This window comes from Salvia splendens, chromosome 4 (assembly GCF_004379255.2).
Source record: "Salvia splendens isolate huo1 chromosome 4, SspV2, whole genome shotgun sequence".
NCBI lineage: Eukaryota > Viridiplantae > Streptophyta > Magnoliopsida > Lamiales > Lamiaceae > Salvia > Salvia splendens.
The window spans coordinates 41,549,120-41,575,014 of record NC_056035.1 but is presented as its reverse complement, the minus strand read 5'-3'; the positions used below and the strand labels follow the sequence as shown (position 1 = coordinate 41,575,014).

General features: G+C 43.2%; 2 protein-coding genes and 1 pseudogene across 2 annotated transcripts; all 3 read right to left on the bottom strand.

The window, feature by feature from the left end:
• Positions 1 to 8,719: 8,719 nt before the first annotated feature.
• LOC121800175 (elongation factor G, chloroplastic-like) lies at positions 8,720 to 12,508 on the bottom strand. Its single transcript, XM_042199764.1, has 4 exons — positions 12,185 to 12,508; positions 10,244 to 11,661; positions 9,296 to 9,808; positions 8,720 to 9,113 (listed from the first exon to the last, which is right to left on the bottom strand). The coding sequence occupies exons 1-4, from the start codon at positions 12,429 to 12,431 to the stop codon at positions 8,946 to 8,948; spliced, it is 2,346 nt and encodes a 781-aa protein (XP_042055698.1). The 5' UTR covers positions 12,432 to 12,508; the 3' UTR covers positions 8,720 to 8,945.
• A 5,550-nt stretch (positions 12,509 to 18,058) lies between these two features.
• LOC121800173 (pectinesterase inhibitor 10-like) lies at positions 18,059 to 18,867 on the bottom strand. Its single transcript, XM_042199763.1, has one exon. The coding sequence runs from the start codon at positions 18,726 to 18,728 to the stop codon at positions 18,180 to 18,182; it is 549 nt and encodes a 182-aa protein (XP_042055697.1). The 5' UTR covers positions 18,729 to 18,867; the 3' UTR covers positions 18,059 to 18,179.
• Positions 18,868 to 19,388: 521 nt separating this feature from the next.
• On the bottom strand, positions 19,389 to 23,056 carry LOC121801158 (annotated as a pseudogene).
• Positions 23,057 to 25,895: the final 2,839 nt, after the last annotated feature.

The following is a 25,895-nucleotide window of genomic DNA, read 5'->3' as shown; positions in this document are numbered from 1 at the left end:
CTGAATGAGGAACCTCCTTGTCTGTTAGAACAAAATGGATTTGGATGTAGATGTGGAACATGTTTAAAGTATAGGATGATGTACCAGTTTGTCGGACGCACTATTTTGAAGGTCTGCTATACATTGAGAATGTAGAGAGCGTGAGAGAATTGTTGGACCAAATTTGTGTTGATGTATTTTGCGTTATTATATGCATTTCTTGTGGCAGTTGTACTTCATGGGTTAAAAAAAACCCTAAACCCTAAACCCCTAAACCCTAAACCCTATGTGTTGGATCTTATCAGGGTTGTTCCGATTGAGGCGGGCAGGCGGGATGTGATGCGATGGAGCCTGACTGGTGATGGCGAGTTCTCGACGGCCTCAGCTTGGGAGCTCATCCGGACACGGTCCCCCAGACATGTTGGACTTCCTTCGCATGGTTTGGAATGCTGTGCTGACCCCGACCATCTCTATCTTCATCTGGTGCCTCCTCCTTCAGAGGGTCCCTGTTGAGTGTTATGTTCAGACCCGCGGTATCTCTCTTGCATCCAAGTGTCTGTGTTATGTCTCTTCTTTTTCAGTCGAGTCGTTTCAGCATTTGTTTGTGTCGAGTCCGTTGGCGAGATCTGTTTCGGATTTATTTGATGGCTGGTTCCCTTACATTAGCACACACATTCACACATGCGCTGACATTGCACTTAGATTAGGGTTTTGGTGGAGGTCCTCTCACATGGCTCCCACCTTGCACATCAGTTTTATCGTTCCTTGCCTTGTATATTGGTTCATTTGGACAGAGAGGAATAGCTGCAAGCACCGCGGCATTTCTTTTCGTTCTTCCCATGTTATTTGGCAGGTCATTCAGCATTTGCGGATTTTGATGGCGGCGGGTGTGCTAGTCCCCCTTCATTAGCGCGGTTGCACCCTGACTGTCGACTTCATGCCTTCGGTTCCTCCTCGCCAGCGAATCCTGAGGTCCTTGAGCGTGCTTTGGCATCCACCTGACGATCCTTGGGTGAAGATGAACACAGATGGGGCCTTCTCTGCCTCGACGGAACAGGCTGGTGGTGGGGGAGTGGTTCGTGCTTCAGACGGTTTTCTGTTGAGGGCCTTTTGCACGCCCCTAAAAGTTGTGTCGGCCTTCGAGGCGGAGCTTCTTGCTCTTCTTCATGGGTTGACGATGGCTATGGAGTTCTCATCACAGGTTTGGGTCGAGATGGACGCAGCAGCAGTGGTCGCAATGTTCACTTCCGGTCGCGGGGGAGCGGCGGATGTGAGACATCACATGGCTCGCATTCGCATCTTGCTCTCACAGGTGCAGGTTCGGTTCTCTCACATCCACCGAGAGGGAAACCGGGCTGCTGATTTTCTCGCAGGTAGGGGGCTCAGACCCCTGCCATCACTTTCTTTGATGCAGACACAGCGCCTCGATACCTGAAGTCACTTGTGAGGATGGACCAGTTGGGTTATCTGAACTTCAGATTCAGATATCGAGATTGATGATTTTTTGTAAACTTGGTTCTGGTTTTTGATTTGTATGCTTTGTACTTCCTTTGGGCTTGGCTATCCCTTAGCCACCTCTCATGTTGTCTTGTTGGTTTTTTGTTCTCTTGCTAGATGGATAATACCCGGCTTGTGGGGACATCCATGTTGTTTAGTTAGAGTTCTTGATATGGGGATACCATATTAGTTTTGTTAGCTCTTGTAATTTGTATCTCTCGTGCGGACCGAGTCACTTTTGAGCTTGGCTGATGTATGTTCTTTTGGTGATTTTTGATATATACAGGTTGGGGGTCCGCCTTAACCCCCCGCCATGATGGTGTTTGCGGAAAAAAAAAACCTGAACCCTAAACCCTAAACCCTAAACACCGCGGCATTTCTTTTCGTTCTTCCCATGTTATTTGGCAGGTGATTCGGCATTTGCGGATTCTTGTGGCGGCGGGTGTGCTAGTCCCCCTTCATTGGCGCGGTTGCACCCCGACTGTCGACTTCATGCCTTCAGTTCCTCCTCGCCGGCGAGTTCTGAGGTCCTTGAGTGTGCTTTGGCATCCACCCGACGATCCTTGGGTGAAGCTGAACACAGATGGGGCCTTCTCTACCTCGACGGGACAGGCTGGTGGTGGGGGAGTGGTTCGTGGCTCAGACGGTTCTCTTTTGAGGGCCTTTTGCACGCCCCTTGTAGCTGCGTCGGCCTTCGAGGCGGATCTTCTAGCTCTTCTTCGTTGGTTGACGATGGCTATGGAGTTCTCATCACAGGTTTGGGTCGAGATAGACGCAGCAGCAGTGGTCGCAGTGTTCACTTCGGCACGCATGGGAGCGGCGGACGTGAGACATCACATGGCTTGCATTCGCATTTTGCTCTCACAGATGCATGTTCGGTTCTCTCACATCCACCGAGAGGGTAACCGGGCAGCAGATTTTCTTGCAGGTAGGGGGTCCAGACCCCTGCCATCACTTACTATGATTCAGATACAGCGCCTCGGTACTTGAAGTCGCTTGTGACGATGGACCAGCTGGGCTATCCGAACTTCAGATTCAGATATCGAGATGGATGAGTTCTTATTTTTGTTATGGATTTTGATATGTATTTCTTGTATTTCCTTTGGGCTTGACCACTCCTTGGTCATCGCCCAAGTTATTATGTACTTTATTAGTTCGTTTGCTAGATGGATAATACCCAGCTTGTGGGGATATCCTAGTAGCTTAGATAAGTTTTTTGATATGTATCTCTTTTTGTGGACCAAGTCACTTTTGGGCTTGGTCAATGTACGACACTTTATCGTTTGATTTGATATGGACAGGTTGGGGGTCCGTCTAACCCCCCGCCGTAATGGTGAAAAAAAAAAAACCATCCAGCTATCGTCTCACGGACATTAGGGGTCAGGTTCATGGTCTCATTAGGTGGTCCCTCGGCGAAGGGCGGATTAGTTTCTGGGATGACGTGTGGGCCGGGGATCTCCCCCTTAGGACCTATTGTCCGCCTGGGACTGATCTTCCTGCCGCTGAGGTTTCTAGGTTTTGGCGTGATCATACTTGGCATGTTGAAAAACTGCATGATTATCTGGCTTTGTATGGTGTGCCTTTGTATGTGTTGGATCTTATCAGGGCTGTTCCGATTAAGGCGGGCAGGTGGGATGTGATGCGATGGAGCCTGACTGGTGATGGCGAGTTCTCGACGGCCACAGCTTGGGAGCTCATCCGGACACGGTCCCCCAGACATGTTGGACTTCGCATGGTTTGGAATGCTGGGCTGACCCCGACCATCTCTATCTTCATCTGGCGCCTCCTCCTCCAGAGGGTCCCTGTTGAGTGCTATGTCCAGGCCCACGGTATCTCTCTTGCTTCCAAGTGTCTGTGTTGTGTCTCTTCTTTTTCAGTCGAGTCGTTTCAGCATTTGTTTGTGTCGAGTCCGTTGGCGAGATCTGTTTGGGATTACTTCGATGGCTGGTTCCCTTACATTGGCACACACATTCACACGTGCACTGACATTGCACTTAGATTAGGGTTTGTGTGGAGGTCCTCTCACAGGGCTCCCACCTTGCACATCAGTTTTATCGTTCCTTGCCTTGTATATTGGTTCATTTGGATGGAGAGGAATAGCTGCAAGCACCGCGGCATTTCCTTTCGTTCTTCCCATGTTATTTGGCAGGTCATTCAGCATTGGCGGATTTTGGTGGCGGCGGGTGTGCTAGTCCTCCTTCATTGGCGCGGTTGCACCCCGACTGTCGACTTCATGCATTCGGTTCCTCCTCGCCGGCGAGTTCTGAGGTCCTTGAGCGTGCTTTGGCATCCACCTGACGACCCTTGGGTGAAGCTGAACACAGATGGGGCCTTCTCTACCTCGACGGGACAGGCTGGTGGTGGGGGAGTGGTTCGTGCTTCAGACGGTTCTCTGTTGAGGGCCTTTTGCAGGCCCCTAGTAGCTGCGTCGGCCTTCGAGGCGGAGCTTCTTGCTCTTCTTCATGGGTTGACGATGGCTATGGAGTTCTCATCACAGGTTTGGGTCGAGATGGACGCAGCAGCAGTGGTCGCAGTGTTCACTTCCGGTCGTGGGGGAGCGGCAGACGTGAGACATCACATGGCTCGCATTCGTATCTTGCTCTCACAGGTGCAGGTTCGGTTCTCTCACATCTACCGAGAGGGAAACCGGGCTGCTGATTTTCTCGCAGGTAGGGGGCTCAGACCCCTGCCACCACTTTCTTTGATGCAGACACATCGCCTCGATACTTGAAGTCACTTGTGAGGATGGACCAGTTGGGTTATCCGAACTTCAGATTCAGATATCGAGATGGATGATTTTTTGTACACTTGGTTTTGGTTCTTGATTTGTATGCTTTGTACTTCCTTTGGGCTTGGCTATCCCTTAGCCACCTCCCATGTTGTCTTGTTGGTTTTTTGTTCTCTTGCTAGATGGATAATACCCGGCTTGTGGGGACATCCATGTTGTTTAGTTAGAGTTCTTGATATGCATTACTTTGTGGGCCAAGTCACTTTTGGGCTTGGACAATGTATGACATTTTCTTGGTTTTGATATAGACAGGTTGGGGGTCCGCCTAACCCCTCACCGTGAAGGTGTTTGAAAAAAAAAAAACCCCTAAACCGTCCAGAATCCAAGCCTCCTAGCTCAACTGGTTGAGAAGGGAGGCAAGGATATAGCGCCATCCAGGAGGTCGTGAGTTCGAATCCTGGATGGCGCAACTTGGGATTAATTTCCACTTTGATTTCGCGGTTGTCCCTCCTCGGTGCCTCCGACCGCCATCTTCGCTTGCGGTTGTGCCGCCCTAGTCTTTTGCCTCTCCTCCCACCACTCCGGGTATCCGAGGCGTTTGAAGCACGTCTCGTACGTATGCTTGGGTTTCTGGCAGTGAGTACACCAGAGACCGGATTTGTCCGGTCGTCCTCCCGACCGGCTGGTTGCGACGGTAGAGCGAGGCAATCCTCCGTTCCGATATGGTGGACGCTGACTCTGGGCAACGAACCCGCTCCCAATTCCATCCCCAGATGATGTATTTCTGGCTTCTCCGCCGATGGCTTCGCGGGTGGGGGATGACGATGCCGGTGGCATGACTTGACGTCGAGCTGTCTCCGTCTTCACCCACCCGTATGCTGATTCAACTGATGGGTAGGGGTCCTCTTTGAGGATGTCACGCTTGATGGAATTGTATTCTGGATTCAATCCGGCTAGAAACTTGAATAGCCGCTTCTCGTTCGAGTGGGTTCGGTATTGGTTCACTCCTTTGTCGCAGCAAGTGACTGGCTGCTTCTGGCATCGATCGACATTGATCCATAGCCCGTGGATCTTCCGGTAATACGTTTCCAAGTCCATACTGCCCTGTTTAATCGTGATTATTTTCTCCTCCAGGTCATAGATGAGGTATTTGTCCGCTTTGTTCTCGAAAGTGACAGCGAGACTATCCCATAGCGCTTTCGATGTCTGATGATGGGCGAAATCAGCAATGATTTCGTTCTCTATGTTGTCGACGATCCAAGAGAACACCACCAAGTCGTCCTCTTCCCAATCGTTATATTCCCGGCTTGCGGGTTCTGGGGGCTCTTCTCGGATGTGCGAGTATGCGCCCCTGCCTCCTATCTTGACTTTCATAAGTCGAGACCACAACGGGTAGTTTTTCCTGTTGAGTTTAAATGCCAACGTGACATTTTTGCTATTCTTCAGTTTTGGTTCTGAATTGATTTTGTTATCGTCGGGTTTAGTATCATTCGTATCTGACATTTTTGGATGTAGGGTTGGTTGCTCTGGTTCTTGGCTAAGGAAGGTCGGGATTGGTAGATGCTTTTGAATTCACATGTCCCAATCTACAATGCTACAAATTTGAACGCTCAGTCAAGTAAGAGGAAGTAGATGCTTTATTATTAGCCAAAGGCTTCGCAACACTGCGAGTTGCCACACTAAGTTTGAAAAGCCCGTCGGTTACATAACCTTTCCCGAGGGATTTTCCAAACTTATACAATACAAACCTATCGGGCTCAAATACAAGTTTAAACCCCTTATTAACTAGTATTGATCCTGACTAGGTTCTTGCGGATGTCCGGGACATGCAGCACATCTTTCAGCGTTATTGTGACGCCAGACGTCATCATGAGGATCACATTTCCGATGCCAAGGACTTCGGAGGATGCTTGATTCCCCATGTTGATCTTCCTCCCTTCAACAGCAGTGTAGGAGGCAAACTTGCTCCTATCTGAGCAGACATGAGCAGTAGCGTCGGTGTCGATGTACCAGCCACCCTTGTTATCAACAAGGTTAACCTCTTCAGTGACCACAGCAATGAGGTCGTTTTCATCCCAGTCTTTGAACTCCTTCTCAACGACGTGAGCAGCCGGCTTCTTCTTCTTGCTGCGGCAGTCCTTTGCAAAGTGGCGCGGTTTGCCACATTTGTAGCCATCGCCTTCAAACTTCTTTGTAGGCTGCTTTCTCTTCCCTTTGTCATTTGGACGATTTGGGCGAGGGCGTTTGTTGGAGGGACCGCCCCGCTCCAACAGATTGGCTTTGGCTTCAAGTGGGGTGAAGCCCTTAGCCTTTTGGTCGCTTTTGCGCATATCAGCCTCAATGCGCAATTTCACGATCAAGTCTTCAAGGGTCATCTGCTTTCGCTTGTGCTTGAGATAGCTCTTGAAGTCCTTCCAACTAGGAGGAAGCTTGTCAATGATCGTGCACCTTAGAAATTTGTCGGGCAAGGTCATCCCTTCAGCCACTAATGCGTGGATGATCATTTGGAGCTCTTGGACTTGCTCCATGATAGGTCGAGAGTCGACCATCTTGTAGTCCATAAACTTGGATGCTACAACTTGTTCAGTACCTGCAGCATTATCTATGCTATACTTCTTTTCTAGGCTTTCCCACATTTGTTTAGATGTGGTTACATTGGAGTATACATTGTAGAGGCTATCATCTAATGCACTTAAAATAAAATTTTTACATAGATAATCCCCTTTTCTCCAAGCTTCATAGTCCGTCATGACTTCGAGCCTAGTCTCTTGGTCGCTTGGCGCGGGCGGCTCGTTTGGCGACGCCCAATGTTGTCAAGTAGAACAACATCTTTTGGTACCACCGCTTGAAGTCAGATCCTCCAAACTTTGGTGGCTTCTCGGCAGGTGGCATCATTCTTGGTGCCATTGGTGCCTGATTGACCCCATGGAAGGGGCCTATCCCGTTGCCCCGTATGAGCCAACAGTTGGGTTGGGCATAGAACCCCCAAGTTCGTGTTGGGCATAGGCAGAGCTCCGGCGAACTGGATGGAGCAGAGGGCAGAGCTTCGACAGAAAGACAATGCACAGAGAGGGAGAGAGCTTATGCTTGTGAATGGTATATTCTATCTAATGCAGTGGAATGGCTAGCCTATTTATAGGCCAAGCCACCATGCAGGGTCAACCAAGCCATGAAGGCTCATCGTGGCAGATTCGTAACCGTCGGCGGTTACAAGCGTGTGGCAGAAGTGTGTCATTCGCGTGTGGAGCGTGTGCTTTTCTCACGTGTCAGCTTTGACTGTGCCACGCTTGACGACGTGTCAAGCCACTTGGATTGCTGACTCAGCGGTGGTCTAAAAAGATTATTACGGGTCCAGACCCGAGCCCAAAGACCAATTGTCAAGTCCAAGTCCAAGTCTAAGATCGAGATCGGGATCGGGCCCGGATTCAGGCCCGCGGCCCGCGACCGCGACCACGAGCACAGGCGGGCGGCGGCGGAGCGCGCGTGTGGGCTCTTTCACCCATCTTGGTCCACTATAATTATTAAGTAGCATAAAGTCACTTAATTTAAACACATTAAAAGATGTGTTACTTCTCCAATGTGGGATAATTAACACTAGTTAATTATTCTCTAAGCTCAAACTCCAAGCTTTAATTAAAAGCTAATTATGCCCAATTTTAATCCACTATTTCTCACTCACCATAACAATAATAGCACCATTATAAATGAATAAAATATTAAAAGGTGGAATTAGAAAGAAGGAAAAATAGGAAACTCATATTTGTATTAAAACGACTGTGTTTCATTTCACAGCACCCTCTGCTGTGTTTAATCCACAGCAGAGGATCCACTCCCATCCTAGATATTGATATTATTAAACTTCACTAAAATTTTGAAACAAGAACTTTAGCATATAAGTTTGTTCAAAATTCAATGCAGAACCTTGAATTGATGTATCGTTCATGTCTGTTCATGTTGTTAAATTTGGACACATCAGATTTTCTCGTCCAATCTTGCACGGACTGTGCACTCTTGGGTTTGCAATTAGAGCCATCATTAATAGCATCTGTCGGGGAGACCAAAACATGATCCGCAACATAACTGGGAGATTTCTGTTACATGTATACCCAGGTGAAAAATTGATAACAGAAATGTGGGTTGAAGGGTTGAGGTAAATATGATTTTAACATTTACTAGTTATATTGGATGATATTGTTTGGTATACTTGCAAGTGGGTAAAATTTGCAGTGTGATTTATCAGGTGAAGGTCAAAGAACGAAACAAGGCTGCGCTTTCTGGCATAGTCACTCTCAATCGCTTCGCCTCATCTCTCTGATCTCTGATGTTGCGAACTAAGTTTGCTTGTGGATTATGTGCATCTACTCCTCTTGTGTTTTTAAATGGCTGAATTATTTTGTGGCTATAGTAACAAGTTCATCTGCCAAAACCTTTAGCAATTGCAGTGTGTACCCAAAGCATGCCATTAAACCAACCACCGTTGAGGAATTGGCTACTAGAGGTCATCATGATATGAGGTTAAGCCATAATTGCAAATGAAACAATTAAACCAAACCAATGTATTTGTACATTTTCTTTGTAAACCCTCCAATGCCTTATCTAACAAAAATGTTTTGGCAACTTCAAGAATAAAACAAACAACTGAACCTTTCGTTGTCACAGTAGTAATCTCTCATTCATTCCTTGCATAAAGAATCCTCTTTTCCATAGTAGTCCGGTGCGGCCTACAATCTCAGAAATAGCATTAAGCAGCAACTGGCTCCTCCTTCTGGGCCAGCTGGTTCTGAATATGTTGAGGGACAACATCAAATTTGGCCAACTGCATAGTGTAGGAAGCACGCCCTTTGGTCATTCCTCGAAGAGTGCTTACATACTGAAACATCTCAGCTAAAGGCACCAGGGCATCCACCACCTGAAAATGTGATTGAAAACAAGGTTAATTTTCGGAGTTAATTCTTCAACTGGACCCAGTTGATCACAAAGACGCTTCAGAAGAAACTACAACTGAGATTTGTCAAAGATACATCTCAAACATTAAGTGGCTCCCGTCTGCAGCGATATGAGAAAAAGGGTACAAAACTTCATGACGTGTACCTTCAAGCCACCTGGTTTATCCCCAAAGTTGTTGATCTGACCTCTCCTTGAGTTGAGATCACCAATCACATCTCCCAAATGCTCTTCAGGCGTGACAACTTCCACCCTCATAATTGGTTCGAGCATCTGAGGTCCAGCTTTCCTTATTCCTTCCCTAAATGCTCCTCTGGCAGCCAACTGGAATGCCAAAACACTTGAATCAACATCATGGTAAGACCCATCGACTAATACTGCACGAACATCAACCACAGGGTAGCCAGCTAGCACTCCGTTAGGCATACTTTCTTCCAACCCCTTCATCACACCTGGTATGTATTCTCTCGGCACTGCACCTCCCTTGATCTCACTCTTGAACTCATACCCGCTACCTGCTTCTAGTGGCTCAAACCTGACAGTGATATCCGCAAATTGACCTGCACCACCAGACTGCTTCTTGTGCACATACTTGACTTCCGTAACCTTGGAAATGCTTTCCCGATAATTGACTTGAGGTGCTCCAACATTGGCTTCAACCTTTATGAATATATAGATCAAAGTTAGTTGCAGGAACACTTTGAAAAGACCAAAAGTTTACTTTTTTGGGCATGGTACGAGGAGTTTAGTTGCAACTCAGGATTCAACTATTATTTAAGAAACTATGATTTAAAAGTTTATCCTATTCCTGAATTATACAAATAGAATTATAGAATAGGATATTTGTTCGTGTTGCCTTATTCTTGCCCATCTCAGCTCCCACTCCTAGCATTGGGTATTGCATATCTTATCACTTATCGCGACATAAGATTTTGGAAGTGAATAAGAAATGAGATTGTGTAGGAAACTCCTACAAAAGATATCAAATTTGAATGAAACCACTTAGGTGAACTGGAATGCAATATGTTCCAAGCAAATATCCATATAGCAAGAAAATGTTTGTGATGAGAGGATAATTAGTTCAGAGAAGCAGACCTTATATTCCCTCTTGAGCCTGTCAACAATAATTTCAAGATGCAACTCTCCCATTCCTTCAATAACTGTTTGATTGGTTTCTTCATCACGTGAGAAGTGGAAAGAAGGATCTTCCTGAGCAAGCTTGATTAAGCCAACTGCCATCTTATCAATATCAGCTTTAGTTTTTGGCTCAATTGCAACCTTAATCACAGGATCTGGAAAATCCATCCGTTCTAAAACAACAGGCTTCTCCGGATCACACAACGTTTCTCCTGTTATTGTATCTTTTAGACCTGCGAGCGCGATAATATCTCCGGTTAAGGCTACTTTAGTGTCCTCTCTGCTGTTAGCATGCATTTCCAGGAGTCTACCAATTCTCTCTTTCTTCCCTTTGTTTGAATTCAACACATAGGAACCGGAATCAAGCTTCCCAGAATACACCCGAACAAATGTAAGAGACCCCACAAAAGGATCACTCATGATCTTGAAAGCCAATCCAGAAAATGGTTCATCATCACTGGCAGCCCTCTCAAGAACCAATTCTGGATCCTCAGGATCCGTCCCCTTCATTGGTGGCAAATCCACAGGAGAGGGCAAATAATCTACGACAGCATCCAGTAGTGGCTGGACACCTTTGTTCTTAAAGGCCGAGCCACATAAAACAGGAACAAAACTGCCTGAGATAGTTCCTTTCCTTATTAGCTTCTTAATGGTGGCCTCATCTGGTTCGATTCCTTCCAGGTAGTTCTCCATAGCTTCATCATCCAACTCAACTACAGTTTCAACCATCTGAGCCCTGTACTCCTGAGCTAAATCTACAAGATCAGCAGGGATATCGACATATGAAAACTTCGCACCCAATTCCTCCCCAGACCAAACAACTGCCTGCATCTTCACGAGATCCACAACTCCTTTAAAAGTATCTTCTGCGCCAATTGGGATTTGAAGCACCAGTGGTTTTGCACCCAGGTTCGACACAATCATATCTATAGTTCTAAAGAAATTTGCTCCTAGCCGATCCATCTTATTCACAAAACATATCCTAGGAACGCCATATTTATCAGCCTGCCTCCAGACAGTTTCAGACTGAGGCTCCACACCAGCAACACTGTCAAATAAACATATTGCACCATCTAAAACCCTGAGGGCCCGCTCCACTTCTAGGGTGAAATCAACATGGCCAGGAGTATCGATGATGTTAATTCGGTGTTTGTTCCAAAAGGTGGTTGTTGCAGCAGAAGTAATAGTGATCCCTCTTTCTTGTTCTTGTTCCATCCAGTCCATAGTTGCGGTTCCCTCATGCACCTCACCAATTTTGTAGTTTCTACCAGTGTAGTACAGGACTCTTTCAGTAGTGGTGGTCTTCCCTGCATCTATGTGTGCCATGATTCCAATATTGCGGTAGTCCTTTAATGGAATTGTTCTCTTCTCCTCTCCTGAAAAGTAAATAAAAAGTTATGATATTTCTCACTCACACATAATTAGCATACTAATCTTGGAAATTCAATCTGCAAGTCCCATGAATTTAATCATTTAATTTGCCCTTTCATTATGATAAGTCTGCTTAAATTAATCATTTAATTTGGTAAGGATGATAAGCATGAATTTCCTCTACGTAGTCACAACAGCACATTTCCTCTACGACAAATACAGTAAAATTCGTGCTGTCCCAATATAGACTGTCCACTATATTCGAGTTCTGAGCATTATAACACAGTTATACATCTTCCACTTGACAAGACCATGAACATTATTAGTGAAAAATGACCACTGAATATAAATTCAGATAAAATAACCAGAGTTGATAGCAACAGAAAAGGAAAATAACAGCACCAGCAATAACTAAATAAACAATTCACCTGTAACTCACTTAATTTTTTCTGAATATGTACCTCAATTACTTAAACAATCACATAAAGCGGACTTGTATTGCAGTTTACACTTCACACACACGGATACCTGCAGCCATAGCAAAGATAGAGAAGCTCCCCCTCTTCTGGTTCTGGCGCAAAGTTGAGAGATTTGTGGAAGCAGAGGCAATCGCAACACTAGCGAGAAATGAAGAAGAAAGGGCTCGAACTGCGGCAGAGGAAGTGGACCTACGACGTCGTGCGGAGTGAGATACAGGCGGCAGAGGCCTCCGCGAAGAGCCATTTAAGTTGCAGATGGCGGAGGATGACATTTTCATCACGGCTTCTGCCGCCATTTTCAATTTCTCAGTGAAACACAACTGAGAGAGGAGATGGATTGAGGTTTATGGGATAATGCAAATTGGAGGTGGAAAGAACTTCGTAATTGTAAGCATCCAAAAAGTGCCACGTCGCCCAGAAACCTCTGCCCTCAAATCCATTGGGCTGATTGGAGAGGTCACAATCTGGAGGCCCAATTTCTTTTGTTCGTTAAAAGTTCAACTATGTCGAAAACACTCTCATTTATTGAAAGTAATTTGTTGGAGCATCGTACTTAAATGGCGTAGTTAAGTTTATCTCTAAGAAAACTGTTCAAAGGGATCGGTAATAGAAGAATTCTGTATTTCATTGATTTAATTCTTATACAAAGAGTACTATAATATAAGACTATGATCTGCTATACAAGGTAATAAAATTAATTATATTAATTCAGCATCTTCTATGTTTGGTACAGTATAATTCTTCCAAATCTTCGGTAATTTGGAGAATATTCTTCGTGATCTCCGTAATCTTCTCCAACACTCCCCCTCAAGTTAAGTGACGGGATTCTCGATACTTAACTTGCACAATACTTCTCGGAAGGACTTCGAGTTTACTGCCTTTGTCAATATATCTGCCAACTGATCTTCGGATTTGACATAAGGCATCTCAACTACCTTTGCTTCGATTTTGTCCTTTATGAAGTGCCTATCAACTTCCACATGTTTCGTACGATCATGTTGAACTGGATTCTCCGAAATGCTTATAGCCGCCTTGTTATCGCAGTACAACTTGCATGTTTGGGATGAAAAAAGATTCAACTCCTTCATAAGTTTCCGTAGCCATAGTAGCTCGGCTAATCCACTCTTAATACCCCGAAATTCTGTTTCTGCACTAGAAAGTGTCACCACCTTCTGTTTCTTGCTTCTCCATGTTACAATATTACCTCCTACAAAGGTAAAGTAGCCCGCCGCCGATTTTCTATCGTTTGGGTTCCCGGCCCAATCAGCATCAGTGAATCCATGTATCTGTAGGTGCCCATGCTTCTCGAAGAGAATTCCGTGTTCGACTGTCCCCTTTAAATACCGCACGATCCGTAGAACTGCCTCCCAATGCTCCTCTTGGGGTGCGTGCATGAACTGGTTTACGACCCCTACAGCATAGGCAATATCTGGTCTTGTATGTGATAGATATATTAACTTCCCGACCAATCGTTGGTACCTTCCTCTGTCAGTCTGTTTTGCCCTTTCCTTTATCTGCAGACCGTGGTTCTGGACCATTGGAGTGTCTGCTGGTTTACAATCTATCATCCCAACTTCAGTAAGCAAATCCAGCACATATTTCTTCTGATTTATGAAGATTCCCTTCCTTGATCGCAGTACTTCTATACCCAAGAAATACTTCAACGACCCTATGTCTTTCATTTCGAACTCGCTGAATAGATTTTTCCTTAACTCTGCCATTTCTTCTGTGTCATCCCTGGTAAGAATCATGTCATCCACATATATGATCAGGCACGTGATTTTATCCCATATTTGCTTGATGAACAATGTGTGATCAGAATTGCTTTGCCTATACCCATACTTCTTCATCACCTCTGTGAACCTGCCGAACCAGGCTCTCGGGGACTGTTTTAACCCGTAAAGGGTCTTCTGCAGTCTACATACTTCTCCTCCCTGAAACTCATCAGTGAACTCGGGCGGGGGTTCCATAAAGACTGGTTTCGGCAACTCTCCATGTAAAAAGGCATTAGTCACATCAAACTGATGAAGTGGCCAATCCTTGTTGGCAGCGATTGAGAACAGAACCCGTACAGTATTGATCTTTGCCACGGGTGAAAAAGTTTCAGCGTAGTCGACACCATAGGTTTGGGTGTATCCCTTTGTCACGAGTCTGGCTTTATACCTTTCTATTGTGCCGTCTGGCCTCCTCTTTATTGTGAATACCCATCTGCAACCAACCGTTCTGACTCCTTCAGGCAACTTATCTTTGACCCACGTATTGTTCCTTTTTAGTGCTTTTATCTCGGTCAGCATGGCCTCTCTCCAGTGTTTATGTTCCATCGCCTCCTTGGCTGATTGTGGAATCTCTTCTTCGTCATATAGGGCAGCTTCGAACGCCCTTGCCATTTTTGTCAGATTTCCTTGCACAAAGTTTGCCACTCCGTATCGGCTTTTCTTTCCAATCTTCTCAGGAGAGTATCTTTTTGGTGGGATCCCCTTGTGCTTCTGGTGGGGAGGACATATCTTCCAGTGTCACTGTCAACTGTGTTGTTTTTCGCCAATACTTCTGCATCTATCGGGTCAGTATCAAACGTATGGACATTCAGTTCAGAAATTACCTCGGATATCGGCGGAGTAGGATCGAGGGATCGCGGTTGAGAGGACTCACTTGGCGAGACATGCTCGGCGGTAGTGACAACTGGTTCTGTTAGATCCTCAATCGAAGAATTTGGAAGTGGCACGACCCAACTTAGATAGTCCACAGAAGTATCGGACTCATTCTCCCCCTGACTACTAAGGTGGGTGTGGTAGAAAAATTCGGTCTCCAAAAAATTACAGTTCATGGTAGTGGTCATTTTCCGAGTGTTGGGATCAAAACATCGGTAGCCCTTCTGGTTCACCCCGTACCCAACGAAGACACATTTGGTAGCACATGGGGATAATTTGGTTCTCTCGTGTTTGTCAATATAGACATAGACCGTGCAACCAAAAATCTTGGGTGTAAGGTTCAAATGTTGGGGAATTTTAGATAGAGAGGATAGGATATCAAGTGGGGTTTTTTGGTTCATGATTTTTGTGGTAGGCGGTTCATGAGGTAGACGGATGTGGCTATGGCTTCTGGCCAAAAGTGTTGAGGAACTTTGGATTCAATCATGAGGGCTCGGGCTATTTCCAGGATTGTTATATTTTTTCGTTCGGCTACCCCATTTTGTTCAGGTGTATAGGCACAGGAAGTTTGATGGATCATCCCCTTTTCTTGAAAAATTTTTGCCATAGGGTTGTTAATAAATTCCCCTCTCATTATCGGATCGAAGAGTTTTGATTGAAGTATGAAATTGGGTTTGAACCATGTTAAAAAACAAGACAAGCTTATCTATCATTTCAGATTTGTGTTTCATGAAATAGATCCACGCCATTCTAGTGCAATCATCAACAAATATAATGAAGTATCGAAAACCCTTTCCCCCAATAAAAGGTGCAGGACCCCACACATCAGAATGAACCAAAGAAAACATAGATTGCACACGAGTGTTTGAAAGTTTAAACGACTGTCGGTGGCTTTTAGCCAAAACACAGGTTTCACAAAAGAAATCATTAGGAATAGAAAGTTTTGGAAACAGTAATTTAAAGTAACCAGGGGAAGGATGTCCTAGTCTTCGGTGCCATAGCCAAATTTCTTGTTTCATGGACCCGTGAGCCAGCATCGCACTACCAGTTTGAGCTATCTCGTCCACGTAGTAGAGTCCACATTTCTCAGTGCCACGCCCAAGTATCCTCTTCGTCCGAATATCCTCAGAAATCAGGGTGCATCAGAAGAGTACAATTCAATTCTCTTGTTACATGGCTAATAGACATCAATCGCTGAGATAGAGTCGGAACATATAAACAGTTCTCAAGACGGAAAGTAGGCGATATTTCAACAGTGCCAGACCCTTCTACCGTAATCAATTCCCCACTAGCCGTTTTAATATAAGTCTTGGTAATCGTACTCATGTTAATAAAATCATTCCTATCCGGGGTCATAGTATCTGTTTGCCTCTCCTCCCACCACTCCGGGTATCCGAGGCCTTTGAAGCACGTCTCGTACGTATGCTTGGGTTTCTGGCAGTGAGTACACTAGAGACCGGATTTGTCCGGTCGTCCTCCCGACCGGCTGGTTGCGACGGTGGAGCGAGGCAATCCTCCGTTCCGATATGGTGGACGCTGACTCTGGGCAACGAACCCGCTCCCAATTCCATCCCCAGATGATGTATTTTCGGCTTCTCCGCCGATGGCTTCGCGGGTGGGGGATGACGATGCCGGTGGCATGACTTGACGTCGAGCTGCCTCCGTCTTCACCCACCCGTATGCTGATTCAACTGATGGGTAGGGGTCCTCCTTGAGGATGTCACGCTTGATGGAATTGTATTCTGGATTCAATCCGGCTAGAAACTTGAATAGCCGCTTCTCGTTCGAGTAGGTTCGGTATTGGTTCACTCATTTGTTGCAGCAAGTGACTGGCTGCTTCTGGCATCGATCGACATTGATCCATAGCCCGTGGATCTTCCGGCAATACGTTTCCAAGTCCATACTGCCCTGTTTAATCGTGATTATTTTCTCCTCCAGGTCGTAAATGAGGTATTTGTCCACTTTGTTCTCGAAAGTGACAGCGAGACTATCCCATAGCGCTTTCGATGTCTGATGATGGGCGAAATCAGCAATGATTTCGTTCTCTATGTTGTCGACGATCCAAGAGAACACCACCAAGTCGTCCTCTTCCCAATCGTTATATTTCCGGCTTCCGGGTTCTGGGGGCTCTTCTTGGATGTGCGAGTATGCGCCCCTGCCTCCTATCTTGACTTTCATAAGTCGAGACCACAATGGGTAGTTTTTCCTGTTGAGTTTAAATGCCAACGTGACATTTTTGCTATTCTTCAGTTTTGGTTCTGAATAGATTTTGTTATCGTCGGGTTTAGTATCATTCGTATCTGACATTTTTGGATGTAGGGTTGGTTGCTCTGGTTCTTGGCTAAGGAAGGTCGGGATTGGTATTCTCCGGCTATGATGACAATTTTCTGAGCCGAGAGACAGCCGGCTCTGATGCCATGTTCAAAGGAATCGGTAATAGGAGAATTCTGTATTTCATTGATTTAATTCTTGTACAAAGAGTACTATAATATAGGACTATGATCTGCTATACAAGGTAATATAATTAATTACATTGATTTAGCATCTTCTATGTTTGGTACAGTATAATTCTTCCAAATCTTCGGTAATTTGGAGAATATTCTTCGTGATCTCCGTAATCTTTTCCAACAAAAACGAGAAAGACGAAATGATTTTTTAGGAAAGACTATAATTAATATATTTTCCTTTTTATATATATGAAGGTTTTCGTGTATTCCGTTGAGTGTTGAGGAACATAAATAATACGGAGCACTACTACTACTATACATTGTTTTAATTTATTTTATTTTTAAATAATTTGAGCTTTAATGCTATGGCTGGGTGAGATGGTAGAAACCTTTAGATGTGTAGCTGCTGCTGCATGAGCTTTAATTTGATTGGATTTATGAAATAGTTATCAATTTATTTCGTATAGGTAGTGGTTTTAATAGTTACATTGATCAAAGCATGTATGAAATAAGGAACACAATTATTGGGTGTGTGCTGTGTACCTAATAAATCCATTATTGAGTAGATAATACACACTATTTGCGGTGACCTAGTAACCGACACATCCAAACAAAACCATACCCACGCCATGTATATATTTATTTATATTTATACACATTTCTAATTCAAAATGGGGAATGAAAGAGAAAATATGTTATAATACGAGTTAGTAGTGATTTCGTTAACATATTGTGAATTACTAGTAATTTTAGTTAATAACACAATTTTGTTGTATTCGAACCGACACATTTGTCTCTTGAATTAGGAGTAGCTAGTATGCAATAATGTCACACCCAAATCCAAATCCACAATTTAAAACATATTAATACTACAAGTATTCAAACAACATTCTTGTAAAATAAATATACAGGTACATGAGATGGAATACATATATTTGAATAGAATTAATTAGAGAGCAGCATAATTATTGATGAAGGTTAGAGCAATACTCGTCAAACGCGCAACTGTGTAAACAAATCCTCTTGCCAAAACTTGTCTTCTTCCCACGGCCTTGAAATCATCCATGCAAGTATCATCATCCGTCAAAGCTGCACTAACCCATGTTTGGATATCATCCATTTGTCCGAAGAACTGACGACTCCCTTTTCGAGAATGATCCAGCCGTTTAATCGACTGGTGCAGCTCGTACACCGCGTCTCCCACCACCTCCACACACTCGCTCGCCCGCCGCAGCTCTCTCAGAACCTTGGAAGTCGTCTGCGTGGCGTTGTACGTCGCGATGAGGGCCGCCATGGCTAGGAGCTTTGGGCTGCCCTTGATCTTCCCGGCGTGCTTTGACAGAGCTTTGTTGCATAATCTTGGGTACAGCGTCGTTTTGCATGAGTTCGTCACGTATATGGAAGCCGAGCACCATGTTGTCGGGATTGAACAGAGGAGGCATAGAAACACAAGAATTAGGTTTTTGTGAAGGAGAAGGTTAAGGTGAGATGTCTTCATTGTTAATAAAACTAGCTAGGAGGAGTGTGAAGAAAAGGATATTTTATTATCTAGGGATTTTTGGCACAAAATATATATACTTGGTTATGTCCTTGTGAATTGACATTTGCTCTTTACCAACATGAAGATTGTATTTATCATATTCCTTGTTTAGTATATATATACATACAAATTTGATTGCGAGTAAAATCAAAGCAATGTCGTTATAATTCATTTAATTAATATCTACAAAATGGAGACAATGATTCAAGTATATTAATGAATAGCTTGAAGATATTATGCGTTATGATTGTGACATGTAAGGTTGAGATTTTTTTAAGATGGGAGTGGTTATGATCTAAAATCGGATGGAGAATAGGCACGTTAATATATAATTAGAGTGGGACCAAGAATTGAATTCAATGAAAGCTAAATAAGTTGCTAGTATATGTTATTAAGTCTATAATTAATAATCGAGTTTGTCATATTATTTCTGATTATAGCTTTGAGATGATTGGTTGTACAATCAAACTTACACAAAATCACCCAACATAGTACTGATAGTTTTGGTCGGCTAGTCTTGTCCAAGATCACCATCCACTTTGACAATCAACTACGATAAGATAAGCTTAAATGTGAATCAGTTCTACAGTTTTGATTCAACATACGCAAGAAAGGGAGTGATGATGATCGATTCATTGATAGTATATCTTAGATGAAAATGGACTGTAGTTGGGAAGGTTCTCTGTTTCTATTTTCAAACATCAATACCAATCAATATTTTCTAAAGCTTATGGTCTAGAAGAGAGGATCAAACCATAATGAAGCACTGTTTCATCGAGCAACTAAGCGATGACCTGTGCTCAGGAACGCTTTGCATCATTCACCGAGCTCCTAAGAAGATTCAGCTTCTTGGCCAGTTCTTCAGCTTCCCTGGTATATGATTGGGGCGTCACATCTAAGAGACTTTTCTTGGCTTTGGTAGGAATGCTCTGGCCTTCGATGAACTCTCTTATGCTTTCTCTAGTTACTGTTCTTCCTCTCGTTAGCTCTTTAAGCTTCTCATATGGCTCTGGAACACCATATCTCCGCATTACCTATAAAGAGACGAATAAAAGAATTGTGAAGTGATCGACTCTAAACACCTGAAAGAAAACTGCCTCATATGGGTCTTGCATCACATTAACTGCCCAAGTTGCTTTCTATTCTCAAAAGGAAAGTAGAAGGAATAGACAAGTCAAACAAAGAAACAAGTGAGGATATTGGTGGTGCTCAGAATTAACAGAAAGTTCAACGGTTACAGGGATAGCATGAGATGAAGTATGATATACTCCCTGTCTTCCACATTAATAGAGTCGTATTCCTTTTGGGACGTTCCAACGTAATAGAGTCATTTCTATATTTGGCAAAAAGCAATACTCACACTCTCTCATAATTTATCCTCTCTCGTACTTTATTCTCTCTTCATCTCTCTTACTTTATTCTCTCCACTTCACATATTAAATATCTATTTCTTAATCTTCGTGCTAAAAAAATGTAAATATTAGCATGGAACAGAGGGAGTAGTTTGCATACAGTTTAAATTGGTTCCGCAAGCACTTCCCACGTCTGGTTCAAGTGTGCATACAGGGAGGCTTCATTGACCTATATTTAATAAATAAGAGAATGGAGATTATGAAATCATACGAAATGAAAATGTGTCACTAGGAAAAGCTGCTTCCAATCATTGAACTGGCGTGTAAGTTGTGGTTACCAACAAAGATTACACACTTCTATTTCTTACCTGGAGCTTAGCAATTCCCTGCAATGCACTTTTATAGGCAAGAAGGGAAAGTTCCTCAAAACAGTCGAATCAGTCAAGCCTCGCTGCAACTAAAAGATCAACCACGAATAAGGAATTAGATTCGTTAAGTCACCAGTTAATATATATCTTTGTTTATACACAATTCCCACATCTAATATAGTTCAGTTATGCCCAACAACGAAGTACGGCCTCAACTACTTTAAATACATGCACACCTGCATGTGTGATGTAGGTAACTTTGTGCTTAGATGCGATAAGCCTCCATTTGCAATTCCACAATTGCCTTCACTATTTTCAAAGTCAATTGGATTAACTTTGTGCGGCATCATCGAGGATCCAATCTCCCCAGCCTTAGTTATCTGCTTATAGTTGAGAATGCATCAATTTGGCTTGATGCAAGAGATGAATGATAAAGCTAACAACAGATTGCTGCTCTCACCTGCTTGAATTAACCCAATGATATGTATCCCCATATATCTCTGTCGAAGTCCACTAAAATGTTGTTGAACAGGATAACAGAGTTGAAAACTCTAGCCATATAGTCATGAGATTCAATCTGTATTAGAAGGAGAATAAATGGTTTATTAGTTAATGATTTTCATAGAGAAAGTCCTACTGTCTAGCTGAAAATAGAAAAACACAAGGGTGTATTGTAAAGTTTGTATCAGACATCATTATTTGAGATGAACCCTAAACAAATGGCTGGACTCCAGAGAACATAAATCAGATCTTATACATGAAACTGGAAATAACATGGAACAACTAAAATAATGAAATTATTATTCACTGACTTATTCCAAGAGATGTCACAAACTCCTCTGCAGCTTGTGGCCAATTTTACTTCTGGATATGCAACTAGATGAGCATTGTAATTTCCAACAGCCCCAGCAAACTTCCCGAAAATTTCAATTTGCGACAGTATCTCATGTTCTCTATTCATCCTATATGCAAAGACTGCCATTTCCTATCCTAATGTGGTGGGTGAAGCTGGCTAAGAAGCACAAAAACATCCCAAAAGTGGAAAAATATAGTTAAGCTATTTTCCAAAGTCAGTGATACAATGAGGCAAACAAGCTTGATAATCATTTCGCACTTTCCAGTCTAACTATTGCATGTTAATGTATCACTGTCTACCAATACACAATAGAAAACTAGACTAAGGAGCAAAGGAGCATGATAATATTTGGAGTATGAAAGTTATTTCGAATTTCTGCACCCAAGTATACTACCTGTCCATGAGTTCTAGATAGCATGGACACAGAAGCAGTTGAAGTAGCAATGTCACACAAAGCTCTGATCAATTTATCCATATAAGGTAGTATGACTTTACTGAGAGCATCTTTCAGCATCAACGCATGTACCAGGTTGTTAATGTCCTCCCATGTGCAAGCAAAATGGAAAAATCACCTAAATTAAATGGATAGTAGTTAGTAGTAATTACTAGTACAAAATAAGATGATTGTACACGGAGAACTATAAATCCTCTGACAAAAAAAGGAACATCAAGATTTAAAATCATAAAGATGCTACAATCACTGGAATTTCTTGTATTTTAATAAAAGCAATATTGTAAAATCAAAACAAGATTCAAAATCATCTTTAGCCAGACATATAGTTCAAAATCATCCAAAGCTAAGCATAGAAATATGCACCTTATTTATCTGCGGATGTGGCTGGCATTTTTGTTTCAAGAAGTACTCAACAGCTTTTACATCATGGTTAGTAACCTTCTCAATGTTCTTAACTTGCAAGGGATAATCGAGGCTAAATTGATCAATTAAATGTTGAAGATAAGACTCGGCTTCCCTTGAGAACTTTGGGACCTCAGAGACTCCACATATTTGAGAAAGTTTCAGCAACCACTTAATCTGAAAGAAGTATAAGGTGATAGAAGATAAATGTGGATTTAAAGCATATACAAAAAGTAGCTTGTGCATAACAATACATCGTATTGAATATATCAATATATACAGCTATATCAAGTAGAACTGTATAATAAAACTTCAACAGAACTCCATTCAACTCAGTTAAATAACTTCCATAAAAATGAGTCTAAAGCTAGCCTCATTAAACTGCTCCGATTTAAAAAAAATCAGTGTCAGGAAAGATAGAAAGGGAGAGACCATTTCCTATATCTGAAATGAGTCCCAATTTCCAAAATGGAAAACTGCAGCTAATATTTCTTACAAATAAGCCATCATTTTATTTCTTCTGAAAAGCAAAGTCATTACATCCGCGAAGTTGTCACAATCTAGATCTTTAATGTGTGGGACAGAAGAAGTAAATTAGATATGATTAAAAATTCTCCATCTACTCACAAGATCACTTTGTCTTTCAAGTGTTAGTCAAACAGAAAATTATATATTCACTTTAGTAATCCTTTTAGTTGACTATATAAACTAAAAACTTAAAAGGTTAAATGATTGTATTGATGTTCCAGGCATACATGAGTGTACATGTATTTTTCTTCCTTCTCCTTACATTTCTGTAACACGGCTCCAGCCATGCATATTTCATTGTCACACCAGCTAATTGGCCTTGGCATTTAGGTCACATGCAAAATGCAGTAGATCTAATGAACGCTATGCTAGAACCTAGATACAACTCATTCACCTGTTTTTTACTACACCCAGTATAATAGGTGTAGAACAATAAAATATAGATACAGGGATGACCAGTAAAATAGTTACTTAATATAATTGTAAACCAGAAATGCGTACCTCAACTATAACTCGATACTTTATAAGTCCAAATTCACTCATAAAAGGAGCCATTGGATCCAGGATTTTAGGTTTGGGGATACGATAAATATTACACCTCGAAGTACGAGTAACCGTTAGCAAAATTTTAGAGCAGTTCAAGTCATCTTCAGTGCATGATATTAATGCTCGTTAAAAAGCAATTGACTTAGATGATCGAATTTTTTTTAATATAGTACTACTGTTAGATTTTAAATTTGATATGAATATATTTAAGTAATATTTATTTTTTGTTTATAATATTGATTTTGGTGTATAGAAACACATAAAAAATTAATATTATATATATTATTATAGTAAAATTCATATTTTGCTAGTCAATTTTATGTGTACAATTCAATAACGCTAAAATAAAGTATGAAATCATTCTTAAATTCAATTTATATATACTATTTATAATTTTATATTTTAAAATCTAATATTCCCTTATATTTTCAAATTCAAAAAATATAAAAATTAAAATAAAAAATTATTATTTCCACACATAGTTAATTAGTGAAAATTTCCACACATTTGCACAAATCAAAACCAACTGGCAAATCAGAAGTGGCCCCCACCTCATAGGCGATGGCGCGTCCAGTCTCTCTCTTCCACTTTCCCCGTATCTATAATCCCTCCTCCTTTCAGTGAAATGAAACCAAAAAAAAAGTGTGCAATACTTATTTTCTTCAAATTCAAACAGCTGAACATGGATTTAATGGCTATGGCGGATGGTTTAGAAAAAAATTTGGGGGTACAGTCGTACCCCCTTGTTCTAAGCTGCGTCCGCCACTAGAGCCAAGTCCTTCGCTTTGGACCAATAACGGCCATCCAGTGGGGACAAAGCTGACAAGCTCGAGAGCTCGAGATCCAACATATAATTATCTCCAGACATCAAGTTTACCTGGAAAAAGATGCATCAACGTTTAAAATTTATAGCTTTCAAGCCGGATTTTGGGACTTCCAAAAATGCTGAATAATAAAAGGTTTAATTTTCCAAAAATAACTCAGGATATTTATGTGGAGACATAAGACAAGATAAGTTATGTCAACGTAATTAGTTAACCAAGGTACAAGGGAAGGGAAAGAAAACCAGTCATGAATTGAAAAGCGCTTAGGGTATCCACACTGGTGATAGCCTAGCAATAATCCAGCCATAGCCCAGCCACAAACTCCTCCTGCCACATTATCAATACTAAAAATCCTCCTGTCACATCAGAAATAGCCCAGTCATAGCCTAGCCATATCATAAATAGCCCAGCCACATCAATAGCCACATCACTAATAACACAATATACAGAATTTAATTTACGAGACATATACGGGAAACATTAATAATACTATTTTAATTTAAAAAAAGTACAATAAATTAAAAAAGTACAATAAATTTAAAAAAGTACTAAAATTTTAAAAAGTACATTAATAATAAAAATTACATTAAGAAAAAAGTACATTACTTAAAAAAAATCACTCGGTGGCTCCCTCGATTCCGTCGTCGCCGTCGCCACCGTCACCGCCGTCTCCGTCGCCACCGCCTCCGCCGCCTCCGTCGCCACTGTCACCGCCGCCTCCGCTGCCACCGCCGCTGCCGCCTCCACGCAGATCGTCATTCATGCTCTCGAGCAATGTGAAGAGAAATCTCTTCTCCTGAGGGTCCGTCGCCGCTCGCCATTCGGCTAACGTCTTCACCATCATCTGGCGCGTTTGTTGACGCGCGAAGTACTTGAGATCCTCTGTAGACTGGCGGTCAAAGGGGGATGCCGACTGGACCTCCTGGGAACCCCCGGCGACCCCCCTCGCCGCCCGTTGCGCCCGCTTTTGCCCAACGGGGCGAGGTCGGCGGCCGAACGAACGAGGGTTGGGGAGCACCTGGTCCGTCTCGGGGAGGTCGTGGGAACCACCGCTGCTGCCGCTGAAATCCCCGGTATAATTCAATCGTTGCCGTTTCGGCCAGCCAGCATCGACACCTACTCGGAATTTCTCAGAGTCGTTCAGCACAAGATAGCAGTTCCAGTAGGTGAAGTCCTTATACAACCCGGGCTGGGGGAAGGCTTTCTCCGCTATCCTCCTGCAGTCGTCCTCCGTTTGGCCACTACTCTGCATGCGGAGGGCGTTGGCGTACAAACCCGAAAATCGGGAGACGGCAGCCCTGATTCAGTTCCACGCCTTCCGGCAATCCTCCCTGTTGTGTGGCCTCCCCTCCGGGCAAAATCGCTGGTAGGCTGCTGCTACCTTGCCCCACATGTTGACGATCCTCTGGTTATTAGAAACAAGAGGATCGTCGCAAACACTCACCCACGCCCTTGACAGGGCAACGTTCTCCTCGTCCGTCCACCTTCTCCGTGCCGTGGGGTCATCCCCACCCGGCTGCGACGACTCCCCGACCTTCTTTCCCTTGCCCTTCTTCTTTGGGGCGCCACTACCCTGCACTGTTCCCCCTGTTTGAACGGGAGTTTCCGGAACTCCGAGACTATCAAACCCCAAATCCGCCAACGAAAATTCATCAAAATCGCTCGGCGTGAACTGCGCATCCGTTGGGGTCGATGTGTGCGACGAAGCAGTGCTGAAATCAAAACTGGGGCGATAGACGTTCCCCCGCGTCACCTGCATCGCCGGTACTCCCCCCAGCGTCCCCTGCGTCGCAGG